The sequence below is a fragment of the Camelus bactrianus genome, chromosome 28 (genome assembly GCF_048773025.1).
Source record: "Camelus bactrianus isolate YW-2024 breed Bactrian camel chromosome 28, ASM4877302v1, whole genome shotgun sequence".
NCBI lineage: Eukaryota > Metazoa > Chordata > Mammalia > Artiodactyla > Camelidae > Camelus > Camelus bactrianus.
The window spans coordinates 9,209,251-9,233,840 of record NC_133566.1 but is presented as its reverse complement, the minus strand read 5'-3'; the positions used below and the strand labels follow the sequence as shown (position 1 = coordinate 9,233,840).

General features: G+C 40.7%; 1 protein-coding gene across 1 annotated transcript in view; it reads left to right on the top strand.

Moving 5' to 3' along the window:
• The window catches only part of LOC141575407 (uncharacterized), a 109,699-nt gene extending 97,302 nt beyond the window's left edge, over nucleotides 1-12,397 (top strand). The window contains exons 4-7 of the mRNA XM_074354472.1: nucleotides 8,734-8,834; nucleotides 9,515-9,611; nucleotides 11,299-11,373; nucleotides 12,122-12,397. Coding sequence (XP_074210573.1) covers nucleotides 8,734-8,834; nucleotides 9,515-9,611; nucleotides 11,299-11,373; nucleotides 12,122-12,164 — 316 coding nt within the window. The 3' untranslated portion in view covers nucleotides 12,165-12,397. The remainder of the gene's footprint in view (nucleotides 1-8,733; nucleotides 8,835-9,514; nucleotides 9,612-11,298; nucleotides 11,374-12,121) is intronic.
• Nucleotides 12,398-24,590: the final 12,193 nt, after the last annotated feature.

Below are 24,590 nucleotides of genomic sequence, written 5' to 3'. Positions count from 1 at the left end.
TTTATTTAGGTTTTTTCTGTCTTGGTATTAATAAATTTCTTAGTAATGAAGTTCATAAAACGTAGGCTAGTCTGATGACTTTTGTATCTTTCCAATGACAAAAGACAAAAGCAATCTAATTATTACCTTAGAGAAAGAGTTTCTCAAGAGATAAGATGATCCTGATAAAACCAGTAACCTCACCTGTTAAGGCCTATCCATCTAAAGAATGTCTTAAGCTAGAGTGGGATTATCTAGTTGTTGGTAATGTTGTTATTCCATCCTTTGAAGCTGCTTTCTGAAAAACAAACTGACTCATACCATTGTAACCCAGGCTTAATTTAATGGAAATATAAATGTATTATTGCTTTATGTTTTTACTTGATTCATGAAATTTTTAGTGATAATTGGTAATACATCTTTAAAAATACCAGGCCTCAAGCTTCTGCTCAAAAGCTTTTCTCTTATTTTACCAACTGATAAGTTTATCTGCTGTCAAGCTAGTAAATACAGAATTAAGAATCAGAAACTTTCATATATTTGACTTTCCTTTATCACCAATTTAATAGCTTAACATAACTTTTTGATGTGATAGAAAATGTGTCAGTGACTCGCAGTTATGGTAAGAAATACATAAAGCATATCCTTTAACAGAAATTTGGATCCAGGTGCATTTATTACACTAACAGATTCTAAGTCTTGCTTAGAATCATGAACATTAGTTGTGTTGGTTAACTGGTGTCCCTTGGTTGTGCAGCTTGTTTCCTGCTACAGGGTGGTCAGCTCAAGTCTCCCTCAGAATGTACTTGCATCGTACATTGGTTGCTACAGGGTTAGGAGGTTAACAGGAAGACTGTTAGACTAAGAACATTCACTCTAGATTCATCAGGGGCACAGACACTGAAGGCAGAAAGGCCTGCAGTTAAAATCCCAGCTCTGTTATTTATGTGTTTGTTAGTTTTCAGTAATTTTTTCTGTTATAAGCAGCACTGGAGTGAACATCTACGTGCAGCTCTTTCTGAGCAGTGTTCAGTTATTTCCTTCGAATAAACTACTACAAATGGAACTTCTAAGCTAAAGGCATATAATTTTTAGGGCTTTTGATATTTACTGCCGTATTACCCTCTAGAATAGTTTACAATCCCATGAGCCATGTTTTTGAGAGTCATTTTCCCATTCTCTCATCCACACCAGGCATTTTTATTTAAAATAAGAAGCCTGCTATTCTGAAAGGCAAAGTTCTTTGTTTTGGAAAAATTGTACTTCTTTGATTACTGATGAGGATGACCATTTCTCATGTTTACTGTGTTTGTGTGAATTCCTTGTTTATATCCGTGGCCCTCTTTTCTATTAGAATATTTGTCTTTTTTGACATATAGCTGTCATTTAAACACATATACACAAACACACACTATCATGTATATATTAAAATTTCCAGTGGGGAGGGTATATATAGCTCAAGTGATAGAGTGTATGCTTAGCATGCACAAGGCTCTGGGTTCAATCCCCAGTACCTCCTCTAAATGTAAATAAGTGAATAAGCCTAGTTACCTCCCCCCTCAAAAATTAAGTAAAATAAGAAATAAATTTAAAAAAATAAATAGAATTCCCAGTTTTCTTGTTAACATTTGCTTTGGTTAAAGTGTTTTTGTTATGTTGAAGCTTAAAAAATGTATTTAGTAAGCTATTTATTTTTGTTCTTTGTATTTCTGCCTTTAGGAATGTCTAGAAAATCCTACCACGTAATTATAAAAATATCTATTGATGTTTTCTTCTAGTACTTTCATAGTTTTCTTGTGTTCTTAATCTTTATGGAGTTAATTTTGATATAAAACATAGGGGTTTTGAATTATATATATTTTTTGAATAGGTGATACATTTACGTGTGGCAAAATTCGAAAGATACAGTTAGAGTCTTCCTCCTAACCCTGACTAATACAAACAAAGCTATATTAAAGTTCCAAAGAGTTTACTTCATTAATAATTAAACATTTTCTTGTATGTACTAGTACGAAAATAGCCCTGTGGTTGTCCTTTTAAATTTTATTTTTAAATAATAAAAGCTATTGTTTATATTACCTGAAAGCCTTACGCATTAGTGATATTAAATACATATGTATCTACTTCTTACTTTTTCCTGCCCATCATGTAAATTATGATAGTTTTTGCAACCATATCAAGTATAAAGATTTTCTCCAGTTTGTCAACTGAAAAAAAATGCACAATCTAAAATTGAGAATTACGTTTTATTCAGCCGACCTGCTGAGGACTTAAGCGTGGGTGACAGCTTCTCAGATAGCTCTGAGGGAAGAGGTAGGGGAGGAGTCGGGATATGTAGGAGTTTTGGCAACAAAAATCAGGTAGTTGGAACACCAGAAGATTACTGTTAATTAAAAACCAGATATCTCAAGTTATGGGATTTAGTGCTTTGCAAATCTAGGTATGGGAAGATGCAAGAGTCTGGGCTCATTGAAGTCATTCCTTTGATGTGCACGTTAGCTGTCTAGGGCCAGTATGTTGTTTTCTCCATCCTCAGGGTGCACCATCAGAGTTAGTGGGTGGCTGCAGTGGCTGAGGGCTTGATGACTACAACAACCTTTGTCTACTGATGTGTCAGGTGACATTCTTTGTCACAAGTTTTAAGAACTGTTTTGGCGGTGATTCAGATACACTTGAGTGTACTCTACTTTATATGGTTATTGTATCGCTTGGGAATATAGATTTACGAGCCCAAATCTAAGCATCTTTTACCTGAGTAGATATTCCTAGTTATCAGGTAATCCAGTAATTCCCATCACCATAGCCATGCTTTTCTCTTTTGTGCAAGTCTTCTGTGAGGGTAAGAGATCTGTGCTTAGGGATAATCTTGACTTAGAAGAAAATGAGTAGTGTGGGGGGGACGCAGATTACTGTACTCTAGTTCTGTCTCTGTGCCTGTCATGGCCCTCACTCTTCAATAGAATTCTTCCTGAATATAATACAGTTCTTTTATAAGCAGTAAGTACATGACTACATCCATGAGTCACAGTTTTAAAAAATGCCATCTTCTCAGTTTTGGCAGTGTTTATTCCTTATCTTTGAAAGTAGTGTGATGTTGAGGAAGGCGTCCCAGACTAGAGGGCAGGAGACCTGGGCTTGCCTCCAAGCTTTTCTCAATTTAGGCAAATCTTGCACCTCCTATATTTTTTTAGTTCTGAAGTGACAATAATATTTTCTTTTCCCTGTTCATTATAGTTGTGTTGAGCATCATATAAAGTGTGTAAAGTACAGTGAAAGTATCTAATATGCTACACAAATGTAAGTTGCTGTTAAGAAAAGAGAAAAATCTCTGTTCTGATTATTCTTAACCTCTGTGCATAACTCAGTGTCCAGAAGAATGTATATGTGCTCTGCCACTTGGGCTTCCTATTTCAAAGGCTACTTATTAATAGACGTTTCTATGCACCCTTAAGTTTACCTGGCTGTTATCTTATGCCATCTTCCACTTCTAGATGTGGGGAACTTGGGATCAAGTTTCAAAATAAAAGCGTTGAAGAGTTTCTCTTGGTATTTACTTATATATGTATTATTCATATATATATAAATAAAACCAAAAAGGGGAATAATGTCATTAAAGAGCCATGTACTTTATGAAAATGTATTTTAACGACAAATTAAAAAGTATAGACCATCAAAGGAAAACCAAATTTTATTACTTGGATTATTGCACACCAAAACATAAAATTTAAGACCTAGAAGTATCCTGAATACATAGTGTATTCCTATCAATCAACATGAGAATGACAACCAAAGAGAAAAAAGAGAGATACCCAAGAATAGGCTTTTCATAAAAGAGGAAATACAAATGGGCCATTATAGAAGTAAAACATTGTCAACCCTGATTATTAATTGGGGAAATGAAAACTAAAAGCACAGTAAAGTTATTATTTCACAGATTGGGAGTATTATAATCGGTAAGAGTGTGGAGCAATAAGAATTTCCACTCTTTTCTTTCCTCTGATGCTTTGGCTTTCCTGTGTGGGTTTTTGTTTCCATGACTTAAATTGTTTTTGTTGCATTAAAAACTGCAGAAACACGTGTTATGGATGTGATCAAAGCAAGCAAGGTGGTCACCATGGATACTGTTTAGAAAATGAACTTGGAGACACTTTAGAAGTGATTTTACCCCTTCTGCTTGGTTCCTCTTGAGGAATTTGGGGCATTCGGGCTCAGTAACTTAACAAAAGTTGGTCCTTTTATTGATGAAGTCAAGACTAAAATTTGGCTATCATTTCTTTTGTATCCATTCTGCCTTAATATGATAACTCATTACAATAGAAATAATACAGTTTAATCACCTAACCCTTATGAGATGCACTTATATCCCAACACTTTCAGTAACCTCTAGCCAAGAAAATAGCAATACTGTGAGTCACATTCAGTCTCTTTCCTTTACTGTATGTTCCCCATCATAATATACCATTTTGTCTACTGTACTTGAATCAAGCCAGTATTTTCTTTTCTACCTTAAAGCTTTAGAATAGTAACATCATTACCACTTTTTAATATTCACATAGAGATGCTGCTAGATATCACACACGCTTTCTTTCACTTAATCTTTTCATCCTTAGGAGGATCTGAAGTTCAGAGAGTTTAGGTGATTTACCCAAGATCACACAACAGCTGAGTAAACAGGGCCAGGATTCTACCCAGTTCTTTCTAAAGATGTGATAAACCATCCTTAGCATGAACTAAGCATTTGACTGTAGCGAATTTTCAGGTGTTCTTAAACTAAAAGGCATCAGAAAATGCTGGTCCAGATTTTCATAGTACTCTAGTGAGAATGTTTTAAAGAACAGAAGTAGAACTTCTACAGTAATTATGAAATCACTATCATGAATATATTTAGTATGATTTTAGTTTTTATGAATATTTGTTGGTTTATTTCCTTATTGAGCTTTGCCACTTATCTTATTTGTTAAACTCATTTGAACTTTGTTCTTGTTTTCCATATTTACTAGCATACTGTCGAATTTCATGGCTCCTGAAATACTCAGTACTTTAACCCTGGAGTCTGTTCTATTTCTTATATTTATCCAAATCTTGATAAATATTCCTCCAAGTGCTAAATATGGTTTAATACCATATATATTATTATTATTACTACTACTATAAATACTCTAGCTCTATCTAAATTAGCTCAAAAAGTGAACAGCTGGCATTAAGATGTTCTTCAGAGACACGCAGATCAGTAACTGTGCTAGTAATGTAAGTACAAATGAAAAAAAGAAGAAATTAAAATAGCTGATATTTTTATTTCCCCAAACTATTTGCCAGCTGCATTATGAGGTCAAAACAATGACAGTAATGAGATTCTTCAGATTTCCTTTGTTGTTTAAGTGGCAAAATTCGGTAGAAGCATCCAAAATAGTTTTGCCCAGAGGATGTTTTCTTGAGAAGAGTGGACATGGTGCAGATAACTTTAAATGGTGTAATATGATCTTAAGGACTTTTTTTTTTTACTTTCTCCGACAGACTGAAGTTTTCCTACTTTTACAGTTCCATATTTATTATTTATCTTTAAGCTTAGATATGATTTGAAAATTGCATTTTAACCCTCCTTCTCCTCCTATTATGTTCTCACTGCAGTAGCTCCTTATTGCCTGAAGTATACAGTCCTTGGTCTGACACCTCTCTTGTCTGAGGGCCTGTCTCTCACTCTCTTTCTGAGTTTATGCTATAAGCCTCAAAGAGGAAACTCTCTGCTGTACTTGATGTTCCCATATCTCTGCCCCTTTGGGTACCATTCCCTTAATTAGGGGGACCATTCGCTCTTAGAGGGCCAGGGAGGCCCAGGCCACTTCCAGTTATGAGGTTTCTGGTATATTAAAAATGAAAATCTCCAAACTAGTTTCTAAAAGTTTTGATATGTCTTAAATACTTACACTTAGCCCCTTAACATCATTAATATTGTTAACCTCAAACCCAACGTACATACAGATTTACTTGGAGACAGCATCTCTGAGTATGTAACTGTGAGGCCCAGGCCAAAGGGTCCTACTGGCTTCTCGCATGCCTCACCCCACAGGAATCCCACATCTGCTGGGGAACTACCACCTGTCCTCACGGCCCAAAACAGTGAACTCTGTTCCAGTTAGGCTGGCTGAAGTGATCTGTTCTCCCAGTTCTTACAGCACTTTGATTACAGTTCAGCTGGCGTTTCCAAAATACTGACTCACAGCATTTTGTGGATGTATTTTACCTTTCTTGATAACAAGCCCCCTTGGGATGGGGATTGTGCTCTATTAATATTCAGCACATGCTTTACACGTAGTATATTCAGGGAACCAGGATGAATTAACAAATCTGTTTATCATAACATGGCATGAGCTTTCACCTGAATTCAGTAGTAAAAATATAAACGCTGGTATTTTGAGTCATCTTCTGATGGTTTAGTGAAATCCATATGGTTTTACAGGTTTGTACGTGTGTGCGCTTGTGTTAGGTCATTGAAATAGGAATATTTATGGAATAACTTAAAATATATTTTTAAAGCTTATGCTCCTTTGATTTTAAAGGTTGTGTTAACTCCTCTACATCCTTGTTTATTGAGTACCCTGCTTGGTGCTGGGAGTTCAGTTGTGAGCCTGTGTCAGATAACTTACAAGAGGCAGCAAGAAAAAGACACTCAACAATCACGTTGTGTAATGAGGGCCATGAAGGAGAATGTGTTTTGTTATTTGTGGAAGCAGATGGCATATGATTAATTTGTAAGTAGTTAAAGAGTTTTAGCATATTGGAAAGAAATTAATTCAATAAAGGCATCTCAGCCGGGATTTGACAGGCCGAGGTGAAGAGGATGTTGTGAGGAGGCAGAGAGCTGGTTGAGAGGAGGAGGTGGAAGAGCCAGTTGTTGCTAAATCTCATGCATCCACTGGCAAACTTTCAATCTTATTGATTGGAAAAATTATTGATAAGATAATGGTATGTATGTCAACTGTCAGAAACTTCTTTGGTCTTGTTTTTAAGAGAAAGAAAATGAAACCCCCATATTTGCTGGTGCCTTGAGGTTAGCATATTTAGGCAGAAGAGACCGTTGGAGTTGAAAGGCCTGTAGCGGGAACCAGGATGACTCTTCATGCTGTGACTGCCCTTCATCTAACTAGGAAGTCGGATTTCTGGGAAAGTTCTGGCGCAGTTAGTCTTTAAGAGCTTAGGCAACCATCGGCATTGGAAAGTGTTGTAGGAACACTGTAGGAGTGGTGGTGATGTTTACTGAGATGACTCCAAGGAAACAGGTGGTTGTGCTCAGAGTGTCTGAAACTCTTGCAGTGGTCAGGTAATAGTGAAATAAGCACAGCGTTTGGTGTTACTCATCGTTTTGTTTTTCTTTACTTATCATTTCAGAACTCATGTATTATGGCTCTCAAAGATACAAAATATGATATTCTTTTAATACATTTGTTTTTAAGAAGGAACATCTGAAATTGGCAATATCTGAATTTTGAAGGAAATTTATTGGCCTCAGTTTTGATACCTCTTGGGCAGTATTGCCATCTAATGACTGTTACATCAAATTGTAGATAAAAGTTCCCAAAGAACCCTATAAAATTAAGACATCAGTCCAGAAGATTTTACCTATTTCATTGTCAAAACAGTGTCACACCGTGATATGTAGAAAACTTAAGCCTCTAAAACAAAATAGTCTGTTTTAACAAATAAATGTATGATAGTACATTCATTTATGTGTTTTCTTTTTTACTTGAAGTATTGATTTGCAGTGTCATATGGCATAGTGATTCAATTATAAATATGCATTCTTTTTCATTATAGGGAATTACAAGATACTGAATGTAGTTCCCTGGGCTGTATATAGTAGGACCTTGCTGTTTATCTATTTTATGTATAGTAGTGTGTATCTACAAATCGTGAACTCCTAATTTATCCCTCCCCACCTTTCCCCTTTGGGAACCTTAAGTTCGTTCTCTTTGTCTGTGAGTCTATTTCTGTTTTGTAAATAAGTTCATTTGTATCAGTTTTTCTGGATTCCACATATAAGTGATATCATATAGTATTTTGCTTACTTTGTCTGGCTTACTTCACTTAGTATGACAGTTTCCAGGTTCATCTGTGTTCCTGCAAATGGCATTATTTTTTTCTTTTTTTATTGCTGAGTAGGATTCCATTGTATAAATACACCACAGTTTCCTTATCCAGTCATCTGTCAGTGGACATTTAGGTTGTTTCCATGTCTTGGCTATCGTAAATAGTGCTGCTGTGAACATTGGGGTACATGTATCTTTTCAGATTAGAGTTTTTTCCAGACATATGCTCAGGAGTGGGATTGCTAGATCGTATGGTAACTCTATTTTTATTTTTTTAAGTAATCTCCACACTGTTTTCCATAGTGGCTACACCAAACTGTATTCCCACCTACAGCATAAGGGGGTTCCCTTTTCTCCACACACTCTTCAGCATTTCTCCTTTGTGAACTTTTTAATCATGGTCATTCTGAATGGTGTGAGGTGATTCATTTGTGTGTTTTCTGTTAGTGGCTTAAGTAGTAACTCTTAGAATGAAGCTGAAAAATACATAATATCAAATATAAACTAATTTTTTTTGACCAGTCTCTTAATTTTTGAGGGACGGGATTGAAATAGATGTTGTCTATGGACATTTCCAAATCTGTGATGTTCGGTTAGAGTTGCCAGGAGCACTTACGTGTGAAGAGTCACCCTGAGCCTGAAGTGATGCCTCGTTTTGCCTCCAATGCAGCACTTTGTCCTACGGCAATAGCAGCTTGCACGTGGATGCCGCCTTCCAGCAGACCCTCTGGAGCGTGGCCCCCATCAGCTCAGGAAGCGAAGCAGCCCAAAGTAAAGACACCACAGCAGTGAGGAGGCTGTTCCCTTGATGCAGAGTTGACAGTCATCCCTAATGATGATAGGGATGATGATAACGAGCAAATGCATTAGAGCTCTTTGTGTCAAAGTAGCCTGTAACGCAGATGCGTGACATTAAAGACTCTCATGTAAATTGTTACTTAAAAGTGAAGTTTGTGTTAAGATCTGTCCTTCCTTATTTTTACATTTCTGTTTATTTGTGTGTATTTTACACGTGAGCTTTCTAGGGGTTATTTTCTCCAATGTTCTGGCCTCAGGATATTGCTCATTTAGGCTAACGTCGAGATGTCTCATCCTCCGGGGTGCGGGACTTAGACCCGGAGCACAGTAGTGCCTGCGCTTCAGGGTTTCCAGGGAAATAGCTCTGTTCTGATCATTCTCACTTAGATGGTCCAGAATTGAGCCTATCCAGGCTTGTCTGTTCAGTGGAGGGTCTTTTGAGGCTACAGTCATGGATTCTAGACTTGGGAGCCCAGGGCTCAGAGATAGAAGGCAGGTGGCAGCACCTGTGTCTGCGATTTTTCCCAGTTACCTAAGCCTCACTAGGCTTCTGGATCTTTGACTATGAAAATAGAAGGCTGAACCAGGTGATCTGTCCATCTGTCAGCATCTGACCATGACTGTTCCAGTGTGACTGGTTTCGATCTTTCCAGGGTATCTCATCGGCAGTGACGTCCTCAGGTTGCTTCATGGACACATGGACGAGTGCCTCACTGTCCCCTCAGGAGAACATGGCGAAGAGCAGCGGAGGTTGGTACCTGAGCCCAGAGCCTGGAGCCTCGCACCTTCTTGCCTTGACACAGTTCCTTAAGTTCAGGATGTGTCTCGTCAGGCCATTTGCATAATAGAAAGTGGGCCACTAACGTTATCTGTCCACTAAAGTGATCCATTTGCTGGCCTCCTCTGAAGTTTTTACTCATGTTATGTTTTGATTCCCTGTCAATAGAATTGATGAAAATTTTTGTCCAATTAAAACATGGTAAGAAGCATTGAATGAAGTAAACTAAGTGGGAGGAGTGAAACATTCAGCTACTTAAAACCTCATTAAATGTTCATTAGTTTCAATTAGTCTTCTTTCTGGAATGTTCAGTCTCATACTCGGTTTCAAAATCAGAGTTCTCAAATGGCCCAGAGGTTCAGGTCCTTTTTATGTTGTCTTCTATTTACTGACATAGAAGATAAAATTGACGACTGTCCCTAGTAGTTTATGTGATTTTAATTCCTCTCTCATGTTAATCTCATTTGGCATTGGACCAAGACTGCAGGGGTCTGGATCATGGGGGAAAGTGCACAAAGTGACTGAAAAAGAAGATAAGAAGAGATTTTTTCCCCCAGACTTAAAAGACATTCTTATGGAGCAAATGGATGCCCATAGGGGGAGAAAAGAACAAAAAGAAAAGATCAAAAGAACCGCAGCCTAAGCCTCACACTTTATACAAACCCTAATTCAGATGGGTCATTTGTGTAAATGTAAAACACAAAACTATAGAACATTTAGAAAAACTCTTGGAGATCACAGTTTTAAAACTTGACATAAAAAACATGTCCATGAAAGGAAAATATTGATAAACTGGATCTCACCAAAATGAGAAAGTTTTGTTCTGTAAAAGCCCCTGTGAAGAGGATGAAGTGTGAGGCCCAGTGGAGAGGGAGGCAGTGGGTCCTCGGGAAGTAAGCGGTACATGCACAAGCTTTGGTTTCCTTAAAGCGACCTTAAGGGATTGGTACAGAGACCAGTTTAGGTTTAAGTATGTACATTACTTAGCATCACGTCTGGCATATTAACAGCCTGTTGTAATGAGAGCTTTGGAACTTGGGTGTGTGTGATGCACATCCAGAGAAGTTTCTCTTTGTGTGTGTGAGACTGTTCTGTTGATATTTATATTTTTCTGTCTCACCATTTAGCAGATCGTTATATTAAAACATTAAAATTAATGGGTTCTTACATTTCTTCTAAATGTTTTAAATATCTGGAATAGAATTTAGAACTTGAAATAACCATATGCATGTGTTGAAATATAATATATTAAACTACACCTGAACTCATAGCTGAGTGCTTCTGTGGACTGAAATTAGATGGGTAAGGTGAATGTGTTCACTGGAGGGAGGGGAGAGGGAGAGAAAGAGAGTGAGGGAGGGGGGAGGCAGGGAGGGAGAGGAGAGGGGAGGGAGAGAAGGCCAGGGGGAGGGAGAGGGAATAAACGGGATTAGAGGGAATAAAAGAGGAGAGGATGTGTTTAAATCAAATGTGTATTCAGATCACTGTTGTTATTATTTTGCTATTTTTATTTCCAGTTATATTCTCTCCTACCAAAAAGTATAGCTTTTACTGTTTATCCAAAGACTTCCCATTTGTTCCTCTCTTTAATTGGCTTGAATAAATAGAGTCCAAGAATGAAAAGTTAACATTTTGTTTTGTTTTGTTTTGTTTTAACAGAAGTGTTCACTACGAAGTTGGTGCTGTATCTGTTCACGCACGTTCCCTGTGGAGGCTGGAGACACTGAGGGTTGCGTAAGTAGAGCTTGGTGCATCCCATGCTCTGAGGGTGCAAAGTGCTTCTGCTGCTCTTGTGCTTTTGTGTAAAATGGCCACGCTGATGGCCAGCTTAAAGACTTAAACATGTAGACAAGACACTATAAACCTTTTAGAAGAAAACATAGGCAAAACATTACCTGACATACACCTCAGCCATGTTTTCCTAGGGCAGTCTACCCACACATTAGAAATAAAAGCACAAATAAATGCACAAATGGGACCTAACTGAACTTACGAGCTTTTGCACAGCAAAGGAAACAATAAGCAAAGTAAAACGACACCCTATGGAATGGGAGAAAATATCTGTAAATGATTTGACTGACAAAGGCTTAATTTACAGAAAATATAAACAGCTCATAAAATTTAATAACAAAAAAAAACCCAATCCAAAAATGGGCAGAAAACCTAAACAAGCATTTCACCAATGAAGACTATAAATGGCCAATAGGCACATGAAAAAATGTTCAATATCACTAATTATCAGAGAAATGCAAATCAAAAGTACAATGAGGTATCAGCTCACACCAGTCAGAATGGCCATCACTCAAAAGTTCATGAATGATAAATGCTGGAGAGGGTGTGGAGAAAAGGGAACTCTCCTACACTGTTGGGGGTATGTAGTTTGGTGTAGCCATTATGGAAAATAGTATGGAAATTCATCAGAAAACTAAAAATAGACTTACCCTATGATCCAGCAATCCCACTTCTGGATATGTATCCGTAGGAAACTCCAGTGCAAAAAGATACTTGCATCCCAGTATTCATAGCACCACTATATACAACAGTCAAGACATGGAAGCAACCTATAGAAGCAACAGATGACTGGATAAAGAAGATGTGGCGTATTTCTAGAATGGAATACTACTCTGCCATAAAAAGGGATAAAATAATGCCATTTGCAGCAACATGGATGGACATAGAGATTGTCATTCTAAGTGAAGTGAGCCAGAAAGAGAAAGAAAAATACTGTATGATACTACTGATATGTGCAATCTTAAAAAAAAAAGACACTAGGAATTCATCTACAAAACAGAAAGAGACTTGCAGACTTAGTAAATAATTGTATGGTTGTATGGTCACCAGGGAAAGGAGGTGGGAAGGGATAAATTTGGGAGTTTTTATATATAGTGGCTAACATTTACAAATGTTAACCACTATATATAAAGATAGATTAAAAAAATGCTTCTTCTGTATAGCACAGAAACATATGTTCAGTATCTGGTAGTAACCTGTAATGGAAAAGCTGCTACAGCCACCAACTGAGGAAGCAAGAAAAGAAAGGAGAGGTAGTTATCCCGGGCTAGAGCCCAGTCCTGGGAAAGTCCTTGACTGCTGCTCATGCTGTCCCCTCAATGCACTGCGCCCTCCTCCCAGGAGCAGGCTGACATGAAGACATGCATCCTGTGAACCTGGGGCAGCAGAGGCCGCCCCCAGGACAGGCCCTAGGACAGATGGGAGCTAGTCCACCTGCTGAGGGAGGGCAGCACCCCTCCCCGTAGCCGCCCTCTGACTGCACGGTGCCTACCTCCCTGTGGCCTCTGTAACATTGCTTTTGGTTTTGTTTTGACATAGGAAGAGCTAAGCGTCTCCCTTCTGGCTGTGGCTTCACACTTAGAACAGCAGTGCCTACCCCAAGATTATGCACAGAGTTAGTATAGTTACTAAAAGGGCTTCATTTTGTGCATCTCATCTTTAATCCATCTGGATTTTCCTCTCAATACAAAAATGCAAATTCATGTAAAAAATAATTCACCAGTCCCTGCTTCAGATATGTAGGCAGACACAAAAAGCCACCTTTTGTATGAATTCTTTGATAGGGAATCTCCAGGATGGGTGGAGAGAGAGAGAAAGAGAATGGGGATTAGGCCTTGTCTTGGGCTGGGGGAGGGAGGACATGGGTTGTGCTTTGGATACAAGCTTTTACGTTGAGGAAGGAAGTAGTCTGAAACCAGACAGTGGTGTTGGTCTCACAGCATTGTAAATGCATTTAATGCTCTTGAATTGCACAATTTAAAATGGAAAAAGGAACTTCGTAATTGTAAACTTAAACCATAAAAATAGAATATACTGTAATAGAAAATAAGAAATCTGACTCCATATTAGATATGCTCTTTTGGCTTAAACACTGCCTTGTTTTCTAGGCTTAGTCTTGCTAGCTCTGCACCTTTTGTAAAACAATGTTGCCTTTAGCCTGAAATAGACAGGAGAGCCTATTCTCAAGGCTCTGACCTTGAAGGATATTAACCCTTTTGCACTAACATAAAGACAACCATTTGCAGAATAGAAAATAACATTTATTTTGTTAGAGGTTTTACAGGGCCAGCATGACCTGACCAACGTGGACAGCTGCAGACCAAGTTAATGGCAGACTGACGTCCTGGAGAACCATCTTCCCCAAGTCAGACTTCAGGCTCCTTTTCTAGTAAAAGGGGGAGGGGATGTGGTTGGTTGTTGCAGACTTCTTGGTTTAGGACTTTTCATGTTCTTGGAATCCTTTGCAGCTGTCCACATGGGTCAGGTCACGGTGCCCCTGTAAAACCTCCAACAAAACAAAGGTTATTTTCTATTTTGCAACTTGTTATCTTTATAGGAGTGCAAAAGTGTTAATATCCTTAAAGGTCAGAGCCTTGAGAATAGGCTCTCCTGTGTATTTCAGGCTAAAGGCAACATTGTTTTACACAAGGTGCAGAGCTGGCAAGACTGAGCCTAGAAAACAGGACAGAGTGTTAAAATAAAAGGAACAGATCTAATATGGAGTCAGATTTTTTCTACTACGTAGTGCCTTGGTAAGAGGTAAGAGGATATTTCTGAGTGGGGCTTCCTCTGCCTCAGGCTGGGGTTCACGCAGGAGCCTTGCCAGGTTCACCATAACTGTGGACCTGATCTCCTATTATAATTACCTATCAAAGTCCCTTCAATTGCCTGTAAACTATATGGGGGGAGGGGGAGGCGACGTCTCATTGGCGGGTGAAGGTCAGTCTCTTCGTAGGCAAAGACCAGGGTTGTGGAGGGTTCCAAGGTGGCCTGGCCAGTGCAGTTGCCTGCTTTGCTCTCTAGCCTTGGCTTGGACACTTTCGAAGCTCCCATCCCTCTTCCCTCTGCCCTGGCGTGAATAAACAGGGTCCCTGAACCCACCAGGATTGAGCCCAGGCCATGCACATAGCCCACCTGCCTGCTATCTGTCCCCAGGCTCAGCTGCACCCTCCGCACCACCCTCACCCCTGCAGGTCCACGTGCCCAATGTCTCCGCCTTAGGGGTCTTGATCATCATCAGGGCCATCAACAAACCATGGCCCACCTGCCAGTGGTGGGCAGCCTAGGACCACCCTGACCCGCTGGCTCAGAGGAGGCACAGAGCACAGAGCAGGGGTCAGGGTGCAGGGGCAGGTATTGGAACCGCCTCCAGCCTCACCCGCCACACCCTGTAGCCTCCAACACTAGCTGTGCAGCAGCACACTAGGCTGGATCCCCGCTGGTGGCAGTCCCCTTGGGGACCAGAGCCCAGACCTCCACGCCCCACACGCAAGGTGATGGGTGAAGGGGTCACCTGGGGTAGGGATGCACTGGGAGTGAGGGGGGATCCCACGGTGAGGGGGGACACGCTGAGGGGTGAGGGGCCGGTCAGAGAGGAACTGACCCCGCGGAGGGGTGAGGGGGACCATCTTGGGATGTTGGGGGTCCTGCAGTGAGGCATGAGGGGTGAGCTTGTGGCGTGGGGGCCATAGGTTACTAGCGTGGTGGAGTGTCGGGGCGGGTACCTCGGTGTGAGAGGAAGTCCCGTTTCGGGGGTCCTGTGGGAGACTTGGGGGCTTGGCTGTAGGTGGGGGGGCAGTCACAGGGTTTGGGAGGGAAGGCGAGCAGGGGGAGTGGGGCTAGGGGGTGTGGCCTGGCCCTGAGCTGGTCATGGTTTTGGTTGGGTGCCAGGACCGGTAGGTGATGGGATTAGGGGTGTTAAGGATGGAGACCCGGTGGGGCGGGTAAAGGGATGGGCCCCCCGCGCCCCACTGCCAGGCCCTTGCCCCCAGCCCCTAGCCCGGCACCAGTCCCCACCTCCCGAGCAACAGGAGTTCCAGCCCGAGCGTCCGCGCTGCGGGCGGGAGGAGGAGGGGCGCGCATGCGCGTGGACGCACAGACGCGCCGACCGGACCCGCCCGGAGCGTGTGAAAGCTTGGCGGGAGCCAAGTGCTCGCGGACCAGCTCCTGGAGGAGGAACGCGGTCTGGGGTCTGGGCCGCCGCTTGCTGCCGCCGCCGCTGCCGCCGCCCAGGCGGTGAGGGGGCGCTTGGTGGGGGCGCGCAGGTCGGGAGCCGGCGGGTGAAGCCTGGGCTGTGCTCGCGGGCAGCGGTGCGTAGGTGAGGCCGGGGCCTCGCGACCCGTTTGGACCCTGAGGTGGGTCGGGGGCCGCCGCGTGGTTCGTGGTGCCCACTTGTCCTTCCCGCTCATTAGTACTACGGGCGCCTCTTCGTTGCCGCTTGTACCCAGGGGATAGCGGATGCCGCCACCCCAGGAGGTGGGAGGGCACTGGATGGCAAGGGAGCACGTACGACTGGTCCTCAGACCATGGCCTGTTCCCAGGAGGCGGGTGTGGTGCTGTCAGGGTGCGGGGGCGGTGGCGATGGCGAGAAGGGTCTACCCTTGGGAGCCTGTGAATTTGCTCCCGTCTCTCATGAGTCCTGTCCTGGGGGCAGCTTTTGCTGTCTAGATTTGCAGGGCCTCTGTTGCAGGTCATTTCTGCCCCTGGGAGACGAGGAGGTGCTGTCGGGGGGTGGCGGCAGCGACGGCGGGAAATGGGAGCAAATCCCCGCGCTAGCATGTGGCAGCCCCAATCCCGCCACCGCCGCTGCCCCCTGCAGCACAAGCACAGGTCCTGCCTTCCAGGAGCAGGCTGACCTGAAACTTGAGTCCTGCCAACCTGGGGCAGCAGAGGTCAAGGCTAGGACACGCCGGTGGGCAGTTTGAAGCAATCCACAGGCTCGCAGATGCGGACCCCTAAACCTGCGGCTGCCGCCGCTGCCTCTGACCACACCGCGCCCGCCTCCCAGGGGCAGGCTGACCTCGGGAAGTGCCTTGGGCAGCAGAGGTAGTCCTCAGGCCGTGTCGCGGGGGGAGATAAGGGCAAATTGATCAGCTCGCCGGGGGCAGCGCCCCTCTCGCTGCTACCCCAGGTTCGCTGGACACTTGTTTCCAAGTCAGTGGGTTCCAGGGAGGCAGGCGTGGTGCTGTTAGGGGGAGGCGGCGGGGAGGGGTTGCTGCGCTCCGATGGGAGGGGGAGGGACTTGCTCCCATTTCCCCAGGGGCCTGTCCTGGGGGGGCCTTTGCTGCCCGAAATTCACATAGGAATCCTGTCTTCGTGTTAGCCTGCTCCTGGGAGGAGGGCGCAGTGCGGTCAGTGGACAGCCTCAGTGGCTGGCAAGGACTTTCCCAGGACTGGGCTCTAGTCCAGTATAACTGACTCACCTTTTTTCTCTTGCTTCCTCAGTTGGTGGCTGTAGCGACTTCTCCATTTTAGGTTATCAGCAGGTATTGAACGTAGGCTTGTGTGCTATACAGAAGAAACTTTAAAAAAAAATCCGTTTTTATACAGTAGCTAACATCTGTAAATCTCCATCTCCCAAATTTATCCCTTCCCACCCCCTTTCCCTTGTAACCGTAAGATTGTTTACCAAGTCTGAATCTTATTCTCTTTTGCAGAGGAGTTCACAGTGTCTTCTTTTTTGTTTAAGATGGCGCCTATTAGTGATACCATATGGCATTTTTCTCTTTCTGGCTCACTTCTCTTAGAATGACAGTCTCTAGGTTCATCCATACTGCTGCAAATGGCATTGTTTTATCCTTTTTACGGCAGAGTAGTATTCCGTTGTATAAATAATATCAGAACTTACAGTCACCTATTGCTTCATTTCAGTTGCTTCCACGTCTTAGTTAATCTGTGTAGTGGTGCTGTATATACTGGGGCGTAGGTTATCTTTCTGCATTGGAGTTCCCTCTGAATACATACCCAGAAGTGGGATTGCTGGATATTTTTAGTTTTTTGAGGGATTTCTATCCTGTTTTCCATAATGGCTACACCAGACTACATTCCCACCAGCAGTGTAAGAGGGTTCCGTTTTCTCCACACCTTCTCCAGCATTTATCATTCATGAACTTTTGAGTGAGGGCCATTCTGACTGGGGTTTTGTAGTTTTGATCTGCATTTCTCTGATAATTAGCGATACTCGAGCATTTTTTTGTGTGCCCGTTGGCCATTTGTGGTCTTCATTGGAGAAATGCTTGTTCAGGTTTTCTGCCCATTTTTGGATTGAGTTGTTTGTTTTTTGTTACTAAGTTTTATGAGCTTTTAATATATTTTGGAAATTAAGCCTTTTGTCAGTCGAATCATTTACAGATATTTTCTTCCATCCTGTAGGCTGTCATTTTGCTTTGCTTATGGTTTCCTTTGCTGTGCAAAAGCTTGTAAGTTCAGTTAGGTCCTGTTTGCTTCTTTATTTTTGCTTTTATTTCTGTTGCTTGGGTAGACTGCCCTAGGAGAACATGGCTGAGAGCTTATGCCAGGTAATGTTTTGCCGTTGGTTTTCTTCTAAGATATTTATAGTGTCTTGTCTGCATGTTTAAGTCTTTAAGCCACTTTGAATTTATTTCTGTGTATGGTCTGAGGGAGTAGTCTGACTTCATTGATTTACATGCAGCTGTCCAATTTTTGCTACATCTTTTGCTGAAGAGACTGTCTTTACTCACTGCGTGTTCTTCGTCGAAGATTGATTGACCAGAAGTTTGTGGGTTTAATTCTGGGCGCTCTATTCTGTTCCATTGTTCTGTATGTCTGTTTCCCCCCCACCCCCTTTTCCAGTTTTATTAGGTAGAATTGCTACAGTTCAACCACACGTACACATTATATTGCATGTAGATACGTACATACGCTATACTGCACTATTTTTTAGTTTACGTACATGTACTATTTATCATTGTTAGGAAGAGGTTAGATTTTCAAACTTACATAGTTATTAAAGGAATAAAGCCAACTACAAAGTAAGAATCAACAGAATGTGGTGATCTAATCATGGACAGTCCGATGTGCTTACACATATTCAAGAAGTCAAAATGATAATTAAGTCCATTTGTGGCCTTATTATTACTGTTACTATTTTTTAGATTCCTCATATGAGTGATGTCATATGGCTTTTTTTTTTTTTTTTTCGTCTTTCTGGCCCACTTCACTTAGAATGACAGTCTTCGGATCCATCCGTATTTCTGCAAGTGGTATTGTTTTATTCTTCTTGTGTGTTTGAGTAGTGTTCCGTTGTGTATATGTACATGTTCCTTATCCAGTCATCTGTTGACGGACAGTTGGGTTGTTTCCGTATCTTGGCTATCGTAAATAGTGCTGCTGTGAACATTGGGGTGCATGAGTTTTTCCCAGGACTGGGCTCTAGCCCAGGATAACTACATCTCCTTTCTTCTCTTTCTTTCTCAGTTGGTGGCTGTAACAACTTTTCCATTTTAGGTTATTACCAGGTATTGAACATAGGTTTCTGTGCTATGCAGAAGAAATTAAAAAAAAAATCTTTTACATATAGTGGCAAACATTTTTAAATCTCCCTTCCCACCCCATTTCCCTGGTAACCATTAGATTGTTTACTAAGTCTGCAAGTCTGTTCATGTTTTGTAGATGAGCTCATAGTGGTTTGTTTGTTTTTTTTAAGTTGCACATATAAGTGATATCATGTGATAGTTTTCTTTCTCTTTCTGGCTCACTTCATTTAGAATAATGATCTCTGGGTCCATTCATGTTGCTGCAAATGGCATCATTTTATCTTTTTTTATGGCAGAGTAGTAGTCTATTGTATAAATATACCACGATTTCTTTATGCAGTCATCTGTTGCTTCATTCAGGTTGCTTCCATGTCTTGGCTGTTACATTATAGTGGGGTTATGAATACTGGGGTGCAGGTATCTTTTCGCACTGGAGTTCTGTCCAGATATATACCCAGAAGTGGGATTGTTGGATCACAGGGTAAGTCTATTTTTAGTGTTTTGAGGAATTTCCATACTGTTTTCCGTAATGGTTACACCAAACTGCATTCCCAGCAGCAGTATAAGAGGGTTCCCTTTTCTCCACACCCTCTCCAGCATTTATCATTCATGAACTTTTGCATGATGGCTGTTCGGACTGGGGTTTTGTAGTTTTGATTTGCATTTCTATGATAATTAGTGATATTAAGCATTTTTTCATGTGTCTATTGATCATTTGTATTTCTTCCTTGGAGAATTGCTTGTTTAGGTCTTCTGCCCATTTTTGGATTGGGCTGTTTGTGTTTTGTTATTAAGTTTTATGAGCTGTTTATATATTCTGGAAATTTAGGCTTTGCCAGTTGAATTATTTATAATTATTTTCTCCCATTCCATAGACTGTCGTTTTGTTTTGCTTATAGTTTCCTTTGGTATGCAAAAGCTTATAAGTTTAGTTAGGTCCCATTTGGTTATTTTTGCTTTTTTTTTTTTTTCTGTTGCTTGGGTAGACTGCCATAGGAGAATGTTGCTGAGATATTATATATCAGGTAATGTTTTGCCTATGTTTTTTTCTAAGAGGTTTATAGTATCTTGTCTATATGTTTAAGTCTTTTAGCCATTTTTGAATTTATATTTGTGTATGGTGTGAGGGAGTAGTCTAACTTCATTGATTTGCATGCAGCTGTCCAGTTTTCCCTACACCGTTTGTTGAAGAGACTGTCTTTACTCCACTGTATATTCTTGCCTCCTTTGTCAAAGATTAATTGACCAGAAGTTTGTGGGTTTACTTTTGGGCTCTCCATTCGGTTCCATTGATCCGTATGTCTGTTTTTGTATGAATACCATGCTGTTTTGATTGTAGCTCTGTAGTATTGTGTGCAGTCTGGGAGGGTTACTCCTCCAGCTTCATTCTTTTTCTTCCATAATGCTTTGGTAATTCTGAATCTTTTATTATTCCATATAAATTTTAGGATGATTTGTTCTAATTCTGTGAAAAATGTCCTGGGTAATTTGATAGGAATCTGATTAAATCTGTAGATTACTTTGGGTAGTATGGCCATTTTAGCAATATTAATTCTTCCAATGCAAGAACATGGGATATATTTCCATTTCTTTAAGCCCTTTCTAATTTCCTTAGTCAGTGTTTTGTAGGCCTTTGCAGATGTGTTTCACTTCCTTGGTCAGATTTATTCCTACGTATTTTATGTTTTTGGGTGGTTTTAAAAGGGATTATTACTTTCGTGTAGAGAAATGCCACTCATTTCTGTATGTTGTTGCTGTGTCCTGCTACCTTGCTGAATTCTTTCAGTAGCTCTTACAGTTTTCGTGCGGAGCCTTTAGGGTTTTCTGTGTATAGTACCATGTCATCGCATAGAATGACAATTTTACCTCTTGTCTTCCAACTTGGATCCCTTTTCTTTCTTTTTGTTGTCTAATTGCTATGCTAGGATTTTTGATACTGTATTGAATAGAGCTGGTGAGAGTGAGCATCCTTGTCTTGTTCCAGGTTTTAGTGGAAAGGCTTTCAGCTTTTCACCGTAGAGTATTATGCTGGCTATAGGTTTGTTACAAATAGCTTTTACTATGTTGAGATATGTTCCCTCTGGACCCACTTTGGTAATACCATGGGCTCAGTGCAGTCAGGGGGCTGGGAGGATGGTAGCAGCGGAGGCAGCAGCGACGGGAGGAGGGGGGCTGCCCCTTCCAAGCCAGTCATTTGCTCCCATCTCCCTGTGGCCTGGCCTGGCCTGGCCTGGGAGCGGCCTCTGCTACCCCAGGTTCACTCTAGGCAGGTCCCCAGGTCAGCCAGCTCCCAGGAGGTGGGTGTGGTGTAGTCAGGGAGCAGGGGGCAGCTGGGGGAGGGGACCTGCTTTGGAGAAGCTGGCCTGTTTGCTCCAGTCTCCCTTGCGGCCTGGCTTGGGGGTGGCCTCTGCTGCCACTGGTGGGCGGGGGGGTGGGGGTCACCTGACCAGTACCAGCTGACCTCATCTTACCAACCCCCGCTAAGTAAACTGGGAAATATGTGTCCTGCCACCGGGGACAGCAAAGGGTGCCCACAAGCCAGGTGTTGGGGAGACAGGGAAGCCTGGGGCAAAACCAAAGGCTTCCCCAGGGCAACCCTCCTCCCCTTGCCATTAGCTGTGTATTTTTGCTGGATTTTAAAATTTTGTCAATCTAGTGTATGTGTAATATTTCATTATGTTTTAAGTTTATGTATTCTTAATTATTCATGAGATTGGTAGCCTTGTTATGTTTGTTGGCCATTTAAATTTCCTTTCTGTGCTTGTTCAAGTCTTCTGCTCATTTTTCTGGTGGAATGTCTCTTGTCTTAACTGATCTGTAGGAGTTCTTTATGTAGCTGGATGTTAAGTCTTTTTGTCAGTGATACCTGTTGTAAATATTCTCTCTGGCTTTTTTCTATGGTTCTTTTTTAATAAAAACTTTTTTTTTCTCAAGTAGTCAAAATAATTTTTTCTTTCCATATCAAAGGAAAAGTACTCCTATATTATTATCTAGAAGTTTTTTTTTTCCATCTTTAAATCTTACATCCATCTGAAAGCAGTTTTTGTATATGGTTTGAGGTGGAGAGTCATCTAATTTTAAAAAATATGGATGCCTAGCTCTCCCAGCAGCAGTTATTTTGAAAGGTTGCCTTTCCCCATGCTCAGCAGTGTGGCCTTACCATGAGTGTAGCAAGGGTCTATATGCTTGGTCTGTTTTTCTGGGCCCTCTTCTGTTTGATTGATCTTCGTCTCTACATCAGTACCACACTGTCCTAAATATTGTTACTTTATTGATATCTTTAAGAGAGTATTGACTATTCTTGACCTTTGATACTTCCAAATACACTTTAGAATCAACTTGTCAAATTCCACCCCAAAACGTTTTTAACCTTCTGATTCTAATAGGGGTTGCACTGAATCTGTCATTCAATGTCAGTTTAAATTGACATCTTTACATCATGAGTCTTCTTTTTAGTGACCATTTGGCATAACCCTTTATTCAGTTGTCTTTCTATAAAGTTTTTAAATTTTCTCTGTAGAGATTTTTCATCTCTAGATTGTTAGATTTACTGTCACAACTGTATATTTTTTAGCACAGTAGTGCTATTGTTAATAATTAAAAATTTTTTATTTCTAACGTGTGCAATATTTACAATAAAATTTTTATGGAAGGCTTTTATTTCTAGTATGCTAACAGTTTTTCTCAAGAATAAATTTTATTACCTTTTCTCCCTTATATTTTTGTTATAAATTTTTTTAAACATTTTTTATTGATTCATAATCATTTTACAATGTGTCAAATTCCAGTGTTCACAATTTTTCAGTCATTCATGGACATATACACACTCATTGTCTCATTTTTTTCTCTGTGAATTATCATAACATTTTGTGTATATTTCCCTGTGCTATACAGTGTAATCTTGTTTATCTATTCTACAATTTTGAAATCCCAGTCTATCCCTTCCCACCCTCCACCCCCCTGGCAACCACAAGTCTGTATTCTCTGTCTATGAGTCTATTTCTGTCCTGTATTTACGCTTTGCTTTTGTTTGTTTGTTTGTTTTTGTTTTTGTTTTTTAGATTCCACATATGAGCAATCTCATATGGTATTTTTCTTTCTCTTTCTGGCTTACTTCACTTAGAATGACATTCTCCAGGAGCATCCATGTTGCTGCAAATGGCATTATGTTGTCGTTATAAATTTTATTGATGTTAAAGCACCCTTGAACTCTGGATAACCGTAACTTGATCCTAGTGTATTATCCTTTTTATACATTTTGTGTTTTGTTTTTATTTAGGATGTTTGTTTGTATCAGTGTTCACGATAAGATTGATCTGTGATTTTCCTTTTCTTTCTTATCTTCTGTTGGGTTTAGGTATCAGAATTTTGTTAGCCTTATACAGTGAGCTGAGGAAGTTTCCCTCTTTTCTGTTCTTTATGAGATTTAATGTTGGGAATAGTTCTCCCTTAAATGATTGCTAGGACTTAGAGTGAAGCTATTTGGGCCTAGAGTGTTCCATATGGGAAGATTTTTGACTATTTATTCAACTTCTTTAGTGGTTAAAAATCAGCGCAGCTTTTCCATTTCTTACATCAGCTTAGTAAATTATACTTTTCCAGGAATTTACCCATTCAGATTCTCAACATTAATTCATAATACTTTCTTCTTAATGTCTGAAGATCAGTAGTAACATTTTCTTTTTTATTTGTGATACTACCTTCTCTGTTTTGAGATGTATAAAGTGGTATAAACTAGTTATTTCTATCAGCTAATTATTATTCATCTACAAATACTATCATAAAATTACTAGATATATCATAAATTTTGCAGTCATAATAACTTATTTTTATTTGGCAATATAATATGTTGATCTGTAGCCAATCTTTGCATTTTAGCAATAGAAAATGCAATTGAAAAGGTGTAACAGGGTCACAGAAACCAAGCACGAAAAGAGTTTCAAGAAGAAAAGAAGAGCCAGTGGTACTGAGGAAGGTTCAAAGAGAGGGCAGATTGGAGGTCTTAGATTCAACAGAAATTGGCCTTACCAAGAGCGGTCAACCTCTTAGAGTTACGACCTTAAGTTCCTTTCTTAAGACACTTCTGATTTCAAAATCCACCAGGCATCAGAAGTAAAATTTCAGAATTCTTAGCCAGAGAAATTGCAGCTATATTCCTTTTTTTCATTTGTTTAAATTTAGGGCTCTAAGATCAAGGATGAAATTCCCTGAGGGGAGTTTGGGGAGGTGTTTTTTCCTTTTCATCCTGTAGGTGTCGTCATCTAAGTCCTGAATGTTTAGTGCTTTCATTTTCTAAGAATTCTGAATTATACCTTTTATATCAAAATCAGGTTTTTCACATGGTACTTTTAAAATTTTGCTAAATATGCCTTTAATTAAAATTGAGGCCCTGTGTTGAGGTCTCCTGAAAGGCAGTGTAGAAGCCCATGAAAATTTTGAAGGAGGTGATCATGCTTCACATCTGTGGAAATTCTATTTAAATTTAATGTTAAAGATCATTTTATCTTTGCCTTTCATTCCAGGAACTTGTGTCCCTGAAGCCTGGTAAAGCTGCAGAGCTGGTTGCTACTCACTTTTCTAAACAGATTGAAACAGTCCTTAAAAAACTTCAGGTAAATTTTGCACTCACCCTAGACATCATAACCACAGAAGCCCCCACCCCAT